This window comes from Tachysurus fulvidraco, chromosome 26, assembly GCF_022655615.1.
Source record: "Tachysurus fulvidraco isolate hzauxx_2018 chromosome 26, HZAU_PFXX_2.0, whole genome shotgun sequence".
Classification (NCBI taxonomy): Eukaryota; Metazoa; Chordata; class Actinopteri; order Siluriformes; family Bagridae; genus Tachysurus; species Tachysurus fulvidraco.
In genome coordinates, this window is record NC_062543.1 from 15,523,788 (window position 1) to 15,536,471 (window position 12,684).

The following is a 12,684-nucleotide window of genomic DNA, read 5'->3' on the forward strand; positions in this document are numbered from 1 at the left end:
TATAATTTAAGCATTTCCTCGTCATAAATTGTCCAAAACACGTCCGCTATCTCTGTGAAATTTACCCGATTTCTCGCACATTAAAGGAAATCGGTAAAGATCGGGAGGAATAAAGTGATAAAGTTTCTCAATGAAGGAAAAAAGGGGGAAAAAAAAACTGTCTGGTGTTTATGTTTCCGGGCAACCGGGAAACATGGCCGTGTATATGTGAGGTCCTCTGTTGTGATGTCATCTTTGTGCACCAGATTGGGTATCAAGCATCTGTTCTATAAACACCTGTTCTTATTAAAACCATGCCACTCACTCACACACTCACACACACACACACACACTCACACACACTCACACACACTCACACACACTCACACACACTCACACACTTCTGCACTGCTGGGTGTGTGGGTTTGCGACAAAGGGACCAGCTCGGAAATCATTTCAATGTACGTTCTAAAACTGCAGGTCAACAAACACAAAACAGCAGGATGCAGGACACTGTGTGTGTGTGTGTGTGTGTGTGTGTGTGTGTGTGTGTGTGTGTGTGGATGGCTGCAATTCCCACACACTCATTCATATCCAGTTTTGTCAGCGGGTGCTGAGCGGGTACAGTATGTGAAAACACATTAAGGTCAAGTCAATCAAAGACGTTAACTACTCACACACACACACACACATACACACACACACACACACACACACACACACACACACACGAAAATACAACGGAAACATGAGATGCTACCTCTCTAAATGTAAGGAGCAGATTGAACGTGTGGGTTTTGTTATGTGTAAGTTTGTGTGCACAAATCACATGAGAGAAGTAAGTGCAAATATATATATGTGTGTGTGGGTGTGTGTGTGTGTGTGTGTTTCACAGGGTTCTAGAGCACAAGTAAATCCTTGGATTAGAGAGGCTTCTTTTTATAGGTGGCCTGTGAGCCACGAGAGCTTCAAATACTCCGTTCTCAGCAGCTCATAAAACAAAGGACACCTGCGAAAGCTCCCTTTATTTCTGTCCGGTTTTAATCTAAACGCCGGGGTTAACGGACCGAGTGACTCTTTTTAGTGTGGAATCATGATCTGATTCTATAACTGTTAGTGAGGTGGTATCTCATGCACGCCAAACAGAAAACAATTGCTTTAACTTTTATTTTGACGCACATGATAGTTGCACATAGTGACATAAATACACTCACTCTCATCTCATTCATTTACTACCGCTTATCCGAACTTCTCGGGTCACGGGGAGCCTGTGCCTATCTTGGGCGTCATCGGGCATCGAGGCAGGATACACCCTGGACGGAGTGCCAACCCATCACAGGGCACACACACACACACACACACACTCTCATTCACTCACACACTCACACACTACGGACAATTTTCCAGAGATGCCAATCAACCTACCATGCATGTCTTTGGACCGGGGGAGGAAACCGGAGTACCCGGAGGAAACCCCCGAGGCACGGGGAGAACATGCAAACTCCACACACACAAGGCGGAGGAGGGAATCGAACCCCCGACCATGGAGGTGTGAGGCGAACGTGCTAACCACTAAGCCAGCGTGCCCCCCTGCATAAATACAATATAATTATATTATTTAACTATCTGTTATTTTAGTATAATAGATTTTCTGGTCATAGTTTTCCGGGCGTTCGGGTTTAAACCTGCAGAATGACGTCGTCGTTTCCGCCATGGACGCCGGTGCGTAGAATATTACTGCTCTATAAAGAGTTTATCTCTCTATTCATTTCAAAATGTTAGATAAAATAAAATAAAATAAAAATATAATAAAGGTACGAAAATTGACAAAAATTGTCAATGTATGTGTGTGTGTGTGTGTGTGTGTGTGTGTGTGTGTGTGTGTGTGTGTGTGTGTTTAATTTCTGATAGGACAGCTCTGACATTTTAATGACCCAGAGGAGTAAAGTGCTTTTTATAAAGCTGCATGTGTGTGTGTGTGTGTGTGTGTGTGTGTGTGTGTTGTGTACCGCACAGCTGTCACACACAAAGCAGGAACTCCTGTGGTCATTTCTCTCATGTACACTAAAGTGTGTGTGTGTGTGTGTGTGTGTGTGTGTGTGTGTGTGTGTGTGTGTGTGTGTGTGTTCACTGCCTCAATCACAACTGTTCCAAATGATAAAACTTTGATTTTATTTGAATTCTTTGAGTGCCCGACGGAAGAATGTCGAGATCGACTAGTTTCCTTTCTGGAAAACATTTTCACAACGTTAGTGATGACCAAGTTCTCATCCCTACCGTGAACCTTCTGCTCCGACTGTCAAAAAATCTCCGTGTGGATAATTACTACAGAATACGATCACGGTTTACTGACAGTCGGCGGTCGGTAGTGACCACAGAACACTGGTCTACAGGTCCGACTCTACGACGCTCGTTCGTGTCCGGTTCACTTCCTGCGTTCAGGTTGAAATACTTTCTTACACCTGCCTGACTGAGTAAACACATGCCGGCTAAACTGCGCTTGTGTGAAAGCGCTCTAATTTACATATTAATGGCTTCTGAGTTTCCTAATGAGAGAAAACATGTAAGCGCTTCTGTACCTCTTTCGCTTTTTAATAACATTTTTTTGACGCTATGTCGGCCAATTTATTATCCGATATACCAAACTACACTCGTGTTACTCTAAGCCGCATTTTCATTAGCGCAGCGTCCTGCGTTTTATTCTCTTAAGCCTTTCTCATGCTGGAAACGATTTGAGGAAATGGATCTAGTACGATCTGTACAAGATGCAACTTAAAGGTGGGGTCTCCGTTGTTTGAGAAACGCTTCAGACAACCGCGTCGGGCCGCCAAACAGAACGGAAACAAAACGAACGTGTAGCCAACGAGCAGAACGGGGCGTGTCTTGTCGATATGGGCGGAGAGAGTGTTCAGTGCGCATGTGTGACGTTAGCAGAAAGCGGTTTTAACATCGACATGGAGGATTAAAAACAAAGAAAGAAAGAGAAGGAAGGCTTACGATAAGGACAAGAAGTAGGACGTGTTAATATAGGATCAGCTTTCCAGCGATGGAGAGAACTGGACAGCTAAACCTTTCATGGTACAATACACATTTGTATTACCATAGTATTACTCATTGTGTTCATTTATTGATAAAAAAAAATATCCCCTCGGCCAGCTGCCCCAACAGGTTCCGCCAAAATAGTTGCCTGGGTTATGTATGTATGTGTGGGCGGAGCTATCAAAACAGGGGTGGGACCCATTTGGGTTAGGGGCGTGTTTGTTTTGGTGATTTCAAATGTCAACATTTGCTTTCAAACAACGGAGACATTAAAGGTCATTAAAGAACAGATTTGAAGAGATTTTCATTCGATAGAAATCGGATTTTCAATAAGAAGTTCAATAAGAAGTTATTCGTTGAAAAGTAATTAGCTGCGGTGACGACTTTCCATTAGAAAGAAGTGAAAGGAAATAATGTTTAATTGGGATTCTAATGAAATGGTTTATTACACTGTAATCAGAGTAAGCTAATTTCACTGACTGTCGGTGTTCCTTGTGTACGTTAGGTCTAACTAGTCAGCAATCCATAAACTTTACGAGCCAGATGCTACAAAAAGCTTTTTTTTTTTTTTTTTCGAAAATGATAAAACACAAAGTAATCACATCACTGTGGATGAAACCTATTACTCAGTGCTTTTTACGCCCGGTCACTTCGTGTGTTGTCTCTGATCCGATAGCTATCTGATTTGTTAAAACTGTCCCGTTTACATCAGGCCACATAAACGCGTCTCGGCGAATCGGATATCGATCCGATCTTTCTACTCCCGCCCAAAATGCGAATATATTTTACCTCATTTCTGGGGTAATTGAAATGGAACATGCTTTGGTGTCTGCGGTTTTCAGAACGCAATCAAAAAGAAGATGAAAAAACTTGTTGCGACGTTTATGCTACAAAAAAACAGCACGACTCGCGAGTCACCTGCGAGTGCCGTACTTCCGTTTGGGAGGAGTATAGCGCTGACGTATGTGGCTTGAACAACCACATTCATTTACACCTGTCCAGTTTCATCTGAAACGCGTCCCAGACCACCTCCTGAAGGGGTTTGTACCATCGGATTTATATCCGTCTCGAAAACGTTTCGGAGGACGTTTAGACCTGGTCTTTTTACCGTCGGATAGATATCTGATCACAGAAAACGCAGGAAGTGACCAGGTGTAAAATCCCTAAAAGTCCGAAGTATGACTGCATCTTTCTCTATGTACAGAGCATTAGTGTACTGTATGCACACAGACGAGCCCTTTTTGTGTCCAAGCTCATTGTCTCGATGATTGTCCAGAAAGGAAACTTTTCTCCAATTGACCAAGTGTTAAGCAAATTATTAAATGAATTTGTATTAATATTTAATTATCATCATGGGAAAATACTCACAAAGACAGAATGTAAAATAGCTCCATCTGTCCCGCACGTCCACTATTGTCCAAAACAACAGACTGACAGTTTTATTTTATGTCGTTTTATAAAGTCATTCGTCGACAATATTTAACCAAATTCGTATTTTAATACACCAAATTAAGCAAACAGTAAATCCAGCACCTAGGAAGGCAAATGCGGTGAAAATCCTACTGTGCTATAGAGCAAGATGTATTGCTTGTATAATGAAATAATAAAGTGAGTCGATATGAATTTTTGTCTCTAAACTGACAGAAGAAAGGTTAAAACTGTTTTAGGATAGAAAGCCTGTGTGTTGTGTTCTGTGGATTTTCAGGCAACAACAACAACAACAACGATATAAAAACTCTAGAATCAGACTGAATAAACTCCTGGGGTGATACACACGAGTACATTTATGAAGAAGTGTGTGCATGTGTGTGTTTGTGTGTTACCTGGGTAGAAGTCTTTAGATTTGGATAGTTTGATGGTGGCGCCAGTCTCTTTCTGTAGTTGGACGATGGTCTGTCCTCCTTTACCGATGATTGAACCGGCCGCATAGCTGGGGATCAGCACTTTCAGGAAGTACTCACCCTCTTCTACACACACACACACACACACACACACACACACACACACACTGAATTAGAGCAAAGAAGTTTACTTGTAAACATTTCTTTAATAATTCTGTTGAAACACAGAGCCTGAAGTGCATCTCTCGCTCTGGATCACGCTGTTTGGAAAGGAGATTATCGATCTCTGTAAATCATCTGGCCGCAGCGTTCAGCTTTCTGCAGATTATACTGAGTTAATATAAAATAAATAAGGTCTACGAGAGCCTAAGGAGGAGTATTGACTTTTGTAAAGATCCAACATTAAAGATCCAACATAATCTAAAAATTCCTAACAGCACATACTCGTCTATCAGCAAATTACTATATCGATGGCAGACTGACAGACCCTGAGGCCACGCCTCCTTTGCTGAGACTGACAGGACAAAAGCCAAACCCCCTTCAGTCAAGCTGACAGGCCCTGAGGCCACACCTCCTTCAGTAAAGCTGAGAGAGCCTGAGGCCACACCTCCTTTAGTGAAGCTGAGAGAGCCTGAGTCTACACCTCCTTTAGTAACACTGACAGACCCTGAGGCCACACCTCCTTTAGTCAAAGTGACAGACCCTGAGACCACACCTCCTTCAGTGAAGCTGACAGACCCTGAGGCCACACCTCCTTTAGTCAAAGTGACAGACCCTGAGACCACACCTCCTTTAGTGAAGCTGACAGACCCTGAGGCCACACCTCCTTTAGTCAAAGTGACAGACCCTGAGGCCACACCTCCTTTAGTCAAAGTGACAGACCCTGAGGCCACACCTCCTTTAGTGAAGCTGACAGACCCTGAGACCACACCTCCTTTAGTGAAGCTGACAGACCCTGAGACCACACCTCCTTTAGTGAAGCTGACAGACCCTGAGGCCACACCTCCTTTAGTGAATGACAGACCCTGAGGCCACACCTCATTTAGTCAAACTGACAGACCCTGAGGCCACACCTCCTTTAGTGAAGCTGACAGACCCTGAGACCACACCTCCTTTAGTGAAGCTGACAGACCCTGAGACCACACCTCCTTTAGTGAAGCTGACAGGCCCTGAGACCACACCTCCTTTAGTGAAGCTGACAGACCCTGAGACCACACCTCCTTTAGTGAAGCTGACAGACCCTGAGACCACACCTCCTTTAGTGAAGCTGACAGCCCCTGAGACCACACCTCCTTTAGTGAAGCTGACAGACCCTGAGACCACACCTCCTTTAGTGAAGCTGACAGACCCTGAGACCACACCTCCTTTAGTGAAGCTGACAGACCCTGAGACCACACCTCCTTTAGTGAAGCTGACAGACCCTGAGACCACACCTCCTTTAGTGAAGCTGACAGACCCTGAGACCACACCTCCTTTAGTGAAGCTGACAGACCCTGAGACCACACCTCCTTTAGTGAAGCTGACAGACCCTGAGACCACACCTCCTTTAGTGAAGCTGACAGCCCCTGAGGCCACACCTCCATTAGTGAGGCTGACAGACAGGAAGATCTCACCTCCTCCAATTGGACTAAAAGTGAGCAGAGACCCGTCAGATGATGAAGAGTGGGACTACATAACTTTCTGCTTTTCTTTATAATGCTTACTCTTTCCTTTTCAGTTCCAGCTGAGTTCCTGTCGGTTCGTCCGCTGTCCCACTTTAATTTTCTCTTGCAGAGGAGACTGACCCGCTTTGGGCTGACACAAGGCTAAATTTATCCACACATTCACAGCGAGCACCTTCAGGCGCTAGAACTGCACCAGAGCCACGAACAAGACCAGAACCAGACAGGTTCTGATTCACACAGAGCCACTTTAACGATTCAGAGCCACCTTGTACCACCTCATACGAAAATAATACACAAAGCTGGTGTTGGGTGTAGCGCTGGTACAGGTTTATCAGCTACAGCAGTGATGATGAGGTTTAGTGCACTGGTGTAATGTAGTTTGTTACATTTGAAGTTACACAAACTTTTTAAAAGCTAGTAATTACGAAGCCCCATGAAATTCAGTAATGCTTTTAGAACAAAATTATAAAACAATTAAGGGGGGCACGGTGGCTTAGTGGTTAGCACGTTCGCCTCACACCTCCAGGGTGGGGGTTCGATTCCCACCTCCGCCTTGTGTGTGTGGAGTTTGCATGTTCTCCCCGTGCCTCGGGGGTTTCCTCCGGGTACTCCGTTTTCCTCCCCCGGTCCAAAGACATGCATGGTAGGTTGATTGGCATCTCTGGAAAATTGTCTGTAGTGTGTGTGTGAGTGAATGAGAGTGTGTGTGTGCCCTGTGATGGGTTGGCACTCCGTCCAGGGTGTATCCTGCCTCGATGCCCGATGACGCCTGAGATAGGCACAGGCTCCCCGTGACCCGAGAAGTTCGGATAAGCGGTAGGGAATGAATGAATGAATGAATGAAAAAACAATTAATGTAACTCGATTCAATCATACCACGTGGCTAACTGAAGACATGGCATCGTAACATCGACCCGACTTAGAATGTTCTATATACTAATGTGATAAACAAAAGCATGCGGCTGTAACGACGGTCACGCATTATAGCCGCTACCCCAACCTTGCGTTTAGACGGTTATACCGTTTGAACGTAACATTTTGTTTTGTAAGGCCAGTGTTGAGATCACATACCAAAGGCAGAGTCACATACATTCCTTTTAATAAAATTTGCATAATTCTGTTCGGTAAAAAAAAGAGAAGTCGCCGTGGGAGAAAAACGTGCCCGTGAGCGTCATAAAAACACGATTAGCATTTAATTTCTGGTTTGGTTTATTTAATTTGTTCAACACTTTAGGCTTGTTCTCCCTGTTTACTGCCCCTCTGCAGTATCCACATCATTTGATAAACGAATATATTAAGTACAAAATTTAAGGGTAGAATTTCTTCATTTACGGCAAATGGTTAATCATTAAATGTGTGCAGAAAAAAAATAAAAATCAGCGCACACACACACACACACAGAGGCACACACACACACACACAGGCACATACACACACACAGGCACACACACACACATACACACATACACATATACACACACGCGCACACACACAGACACAGACACACACATACACAAGCGCACACACATGCTGTGTGTGACTGGGTGGCACAAAAGAGCTGCAGCGTATGGAAGCTAAATCCTCAGATTTGTCCTGGTGAATAGAGCCAGCACTGACTCAATTATACACAGAGACACAACACACACTCACACACACACACACACACACACACACACACACACACACACAACTGAAGTCCAATAGCACAGCCTTGAACATGCATGCACAGAGAACAAGTTCAGAGGCACAGATGCTCACACACACACACACACACACACACACACACACACACACACACACACACACACACACACACACACAAACACACATACACAGAGTGTGACTGCTGTAGAGCGCTGAAGGAAAGGACAGGAGGTGATGTAATGTAATGTTTTTCCAGAAAGGTGTTTACCCTCTGCACTGATCTGACTCAGTATGGGGAAATTCTCAGTTGTCTGATATGTAATAAAAAAAAACAAGAAAACGTTTAACGTTCCATCGAAACGTTCGTTAACGCTTTTCCGACGTAAATTAGCTGTAAGTATTTTGCTCGGAGCAGTAAGTCACCATCTTGCACACATATGCAACAGGATTTATTGTCAGATTTTTATTCGTTTCTATCGACGTCCGTTATTTAGAAATCTATTTGGAAATATTATATGGTATCATAGCCGAGCGTTTCCCCCGGTTTTAGAGCGGCCTTTAAGGGCGACACATTACACTGAAGTGACACGAATCCGATTTTCAGCCTTAATGTAACTCATCTGGATTCGTTCCAGAACTGTGTGGACACAAAGATCTATGTTTCCGGATGCCGACCACTTTCGTAAACGGTCCTAGATTAGTAGCTAGATATGTTGTCTTCGTAATCGTCGAACAATCGTTAATTTACCTGAGATTTAAGGATCGATTCGAGCAAAACTTGGTGTATGTAGTAAAACAAAAATACTAAAACAACTGTCCGTGTTTCGTTAAAGACTAAATTATAAATATGTTCGGTCGAGATCCGGATCTGAATTGTGCTGAGAAGCTTGTGAATGTAGCTGTAAATTGAAATTTCAATTGAAGTACGATTAAATAAAGTGAAGGTTAATATCCAACGCATTAAGAGCTGCATTTTGTACTTTGCCTCGTCACCTTCATACGTCAGATATAGATCAGTACTCGCATCGGTGCTCCTTCCACTTGCAACAAATTGCGATAACAAATACCGTCTGTGCACGTATTTGGAAATTTTCCGTTCCCGATGGTGTTGCCATGTTACCACTATATGAAATGATCCTGAGTGTTAGTAATCTTTACATATGCATCGCCGAGGTCTTTCTGCGAGAGCGGGATGTCGACTACAGGTGATCGTGTGACCGGGTGAGAGACGTGAGCAGAGAATGTAGGATGGTTATAGCGCCTGTAATAATTCTGAGAGACAAGATGAGTTCCACACACTCTCGTGCCCTCAATCTACTGCATCTGACCTCAACACTACCGCGGAAAGAGCGAGAAAGAAAGAAAGAAAGAAAGAGAGAGAGAGAGAGAGAGAGAGAGAGAGAGAGAGAGAGAGAGTGAGGACGGAAACAGAGATCGAGCACGGCGGAGCCACCAGAAGAGAGGCAGGAATAGGAGGGAGCGAGGGAGCACTCGAATTGAAAGAGTGGAGAGTAAATAAAAAGCTGTTAAATAAAAATGAAAAGGTACGGCTGCGAGAGGTTTAAGCAAAGGAGCCAGCGAAAAATAAATAAATAAATAAATAAATTGTTCGTTTGAGAGGGTTGAAAAGAGAACAACTAATTTCCTTCCAGCCCAGACTAGCTGGTGTTTATTCTCTGTGTACACAAAGCTGCCGAGGAGAAAACAAACAAATCAGCTGCAGATGTCCGAAATGCACTTGTCCTGTCACTTTAGGGGGACGAATGCTGTCCTTCACGAGGTACCCCATAAACTGTACTAAAGGATACAACTGTCGGTTATAGAGAACGACAGAGTCGTGATGCCGTTCGCTCTTTCTAACGAACCGTATGTGCGTTTTGTACGTATGTTTGCGACAAACGATGCCGCTACGTGATTTTTACCGTCGACGTCGGTCCCCTTTGTGGAACTATATGAGATCGTTAAGTTCTCCATTAGGTTTAGTCATGCAGATATATATATACGTTATAAAATATTACGTTAAACACGCATGAGTCCCTTTGGGCTAGCGAGAGCTCTGTACTATATTAGCACAGGAAGTTCATCCGCCGGAAAGGCCGCACTTTGATGGCGATGATAGCGCTGATGAGAGAGTCGTTACAATGCTGAGACTGTGATTACTTCTGTTTATGGTCTCATCAAACCTTCCTATACGACACACGACATAGCACACTTATGCTCTGTATGGCACAATACACCACCACACTGCTGAGACCGCAGCCTTTATCTACAAAAGGGGGATATTTGAGTGAGTCCTTCTCAGTCTGTGGAAGCCACCTCTAATCGATAGTGGAGTAACTGGCCCTATCCAGACAAATCTAATCAACACAAGAGCAATCTAGACAAACTTAATTGACACCAGCCAAGAATGGATGTGACCAGGCCCTGGTATATAATCGACTTCAGCGTGAGAGTGAGATTAAGATCGAGCCTGTTCAGAACATAAAGACTTACTGCGTTAAAAGAAAGGAAGGAAGGAAGGAAGGAAGAAAGGAAGGAAGGAAGACGAGCGATATTTCACAGCCGTGCAGGCAGCAGGCGCTCTTGTTATTCGAGCAGAATTTTAACGATAAAAGAAAATTCCAGAAACCATTTGTGATATGTGGAGAATGATTTCTACACCGAATGCATTCTGTCTATTAAGGTCCTAAAGCAGACTTTTTTTTCCCTCTGCTATCCGCAGCCCTGAAATTCTTTTCTTTACCTCTCTTTTGTCTTGAGGAAAAATCTATCGTCTGCCGATAACAGATTATTCTCAGGCTCATAATGACGTTTTTAACCTTCCTGCCGTCCGACTGAAGCCGGTGAGGACACCTATGCCGTTCCGTCCCCTGACTGTGGCCTGTGGTAGCAGGTACACATAAGATTGGGAGGAAGGATTGTACCTGTCCTCCGCAGCGGCCCAGGTGAACAGTTGGATATGCATTACATCATTGCTCTGACATCATTCTGTCCCTCTCAGCCCTCTCTGCCTCACACTGCCGCCTAACTGACATCTAAGGATATGACTGGGATTCACAGGCTGAGCCATGATAGCACAAACACACACACACACACACACACACACACACACACACACACACACACACACACACACAAACACACACACAAAGGCCAGATCCCAATCTTCTCAATAAGAGAGCTGTTAGAGTAAATACGCAGAAATGAGCTTAATGGATGCAGACTCTGGGCAGCTGACCGTGACATGAAGCAAACAGATTTGCTGCTTCAGAAAGGGAGGATTTTGAGGTTATTTACAAGGTTCTGAGGCTTTTCTGAGGTTCTGTCCAATAGATTCTTCTGCATCGTTCTGTTGCTGCTGCCGGGACAGATGACATGGATGGTGTTTGTCCGGCACAGATAAGAAAAAAGGGGCAACGGTAGGAAAGAGAACGCTAATCCAATCGTGACTTGGTGAAACTAAGCGAAACATGATCCGTGATCATTTTCACAATCGGTGAGCCATGACCCTGTGTTTTGATGTGACAGGCAACTGCGCCATGACATTGTCCCTCACTTGCCCAGCAAAACTGCCCTGACCCTGCATCACACATGTTACCCAAATGTGCCAAGTGTCCACATCTTAATGTCTTTGCCAAAAGCGACACCATCTTGGCTCTTTGGAAATAAACAGATCTCTCAACCTCAATCTCGAGCTGAACTTGAATGTCCTATCATCATGAAACTTGTCCATGTCTCATGCCATCCTCCTCCATCTCTTGGTGGGTTTATGCCATCCCAAAGTCCTTTAGTACGTCGCTGCGGCCGATTCACAGTTGCGATTTCTGAGAGAGTGTTTGACCTTGGCGTGTGCATGGAAACTTCGCCCGCCTCTGTTCCTCTGCTCGATGACTTCATGCTCTGTCCCAGCATAACAAATGGTCTCTACCATGACACATCGTAGATGTTCCAGAGGCTCAAGGTGGATGTGTCTTACCTGGGATCAGAAGGCATCCTGAACCAGAGGCGAGCAAGGGAAGCCATCTTCCTTCGAGCTTCCTCCCCCTCCTGTGTGTGTCAGTAATGAGAGGGGAGGTGTGAGGAGATGCACCGCATGAGTAACAGGTTTTTCTGCATCCTGCTCGAGTGTAACTACGGCAATCTGTTGCTGCGATTCATCGGGGACGTAACACAGCCGTAAATGCGTTCGGAGAGTTGCGACTCTCTCTCACTCTCGCACACGTCGTGTCTCGCAAAATACACATAGTCATACAAACTCAAAGTGTCTGGGGAGTTTTGTTCAAGCACATGAAGGGGGTGGGTCAAGAGGGATTGTATTGTGAGTACCCAAAGACACAAACATGCACACACACAGACACACACACACACACAGACACACACACACACACACAGTCCCCCGACATGTGAAAAAGGGGGGCCCTGTCCTGGACACTTGGCAAGGACAAACAAGCCACTTTGACTCATGGAATGAATTAAGCAAATGAGGACAAGAAAAGCAAAGATAAAGCACACAAACA

General features: G+C 44.5%; 1 protein-coding gene across 2 annotated transcripts in view; it reads right to left on the reverse strand.

The window, feature by feature from the left end:
* nova1 (NOVA alternative splicing regulator 1) overlaps positions 1–12,684 on the reverse strand; it is a 30,433-nt gene that overhangs the window by 11,724 nt on the left and 6,025 nt on the right. For both annotated transcript variants that reach the window (XM_027178103.2, XM_027178104.2), the window contains exon 2: positions 4,842–4,985. In XM_027178103.2, coding sequence (XP_027033904.1) covers positions 4,842–4,985 — 144 coding nt within the window. The remainder of the gene's footprint in view (positions 1–4,841; positions 4,986–12,684) is intronic.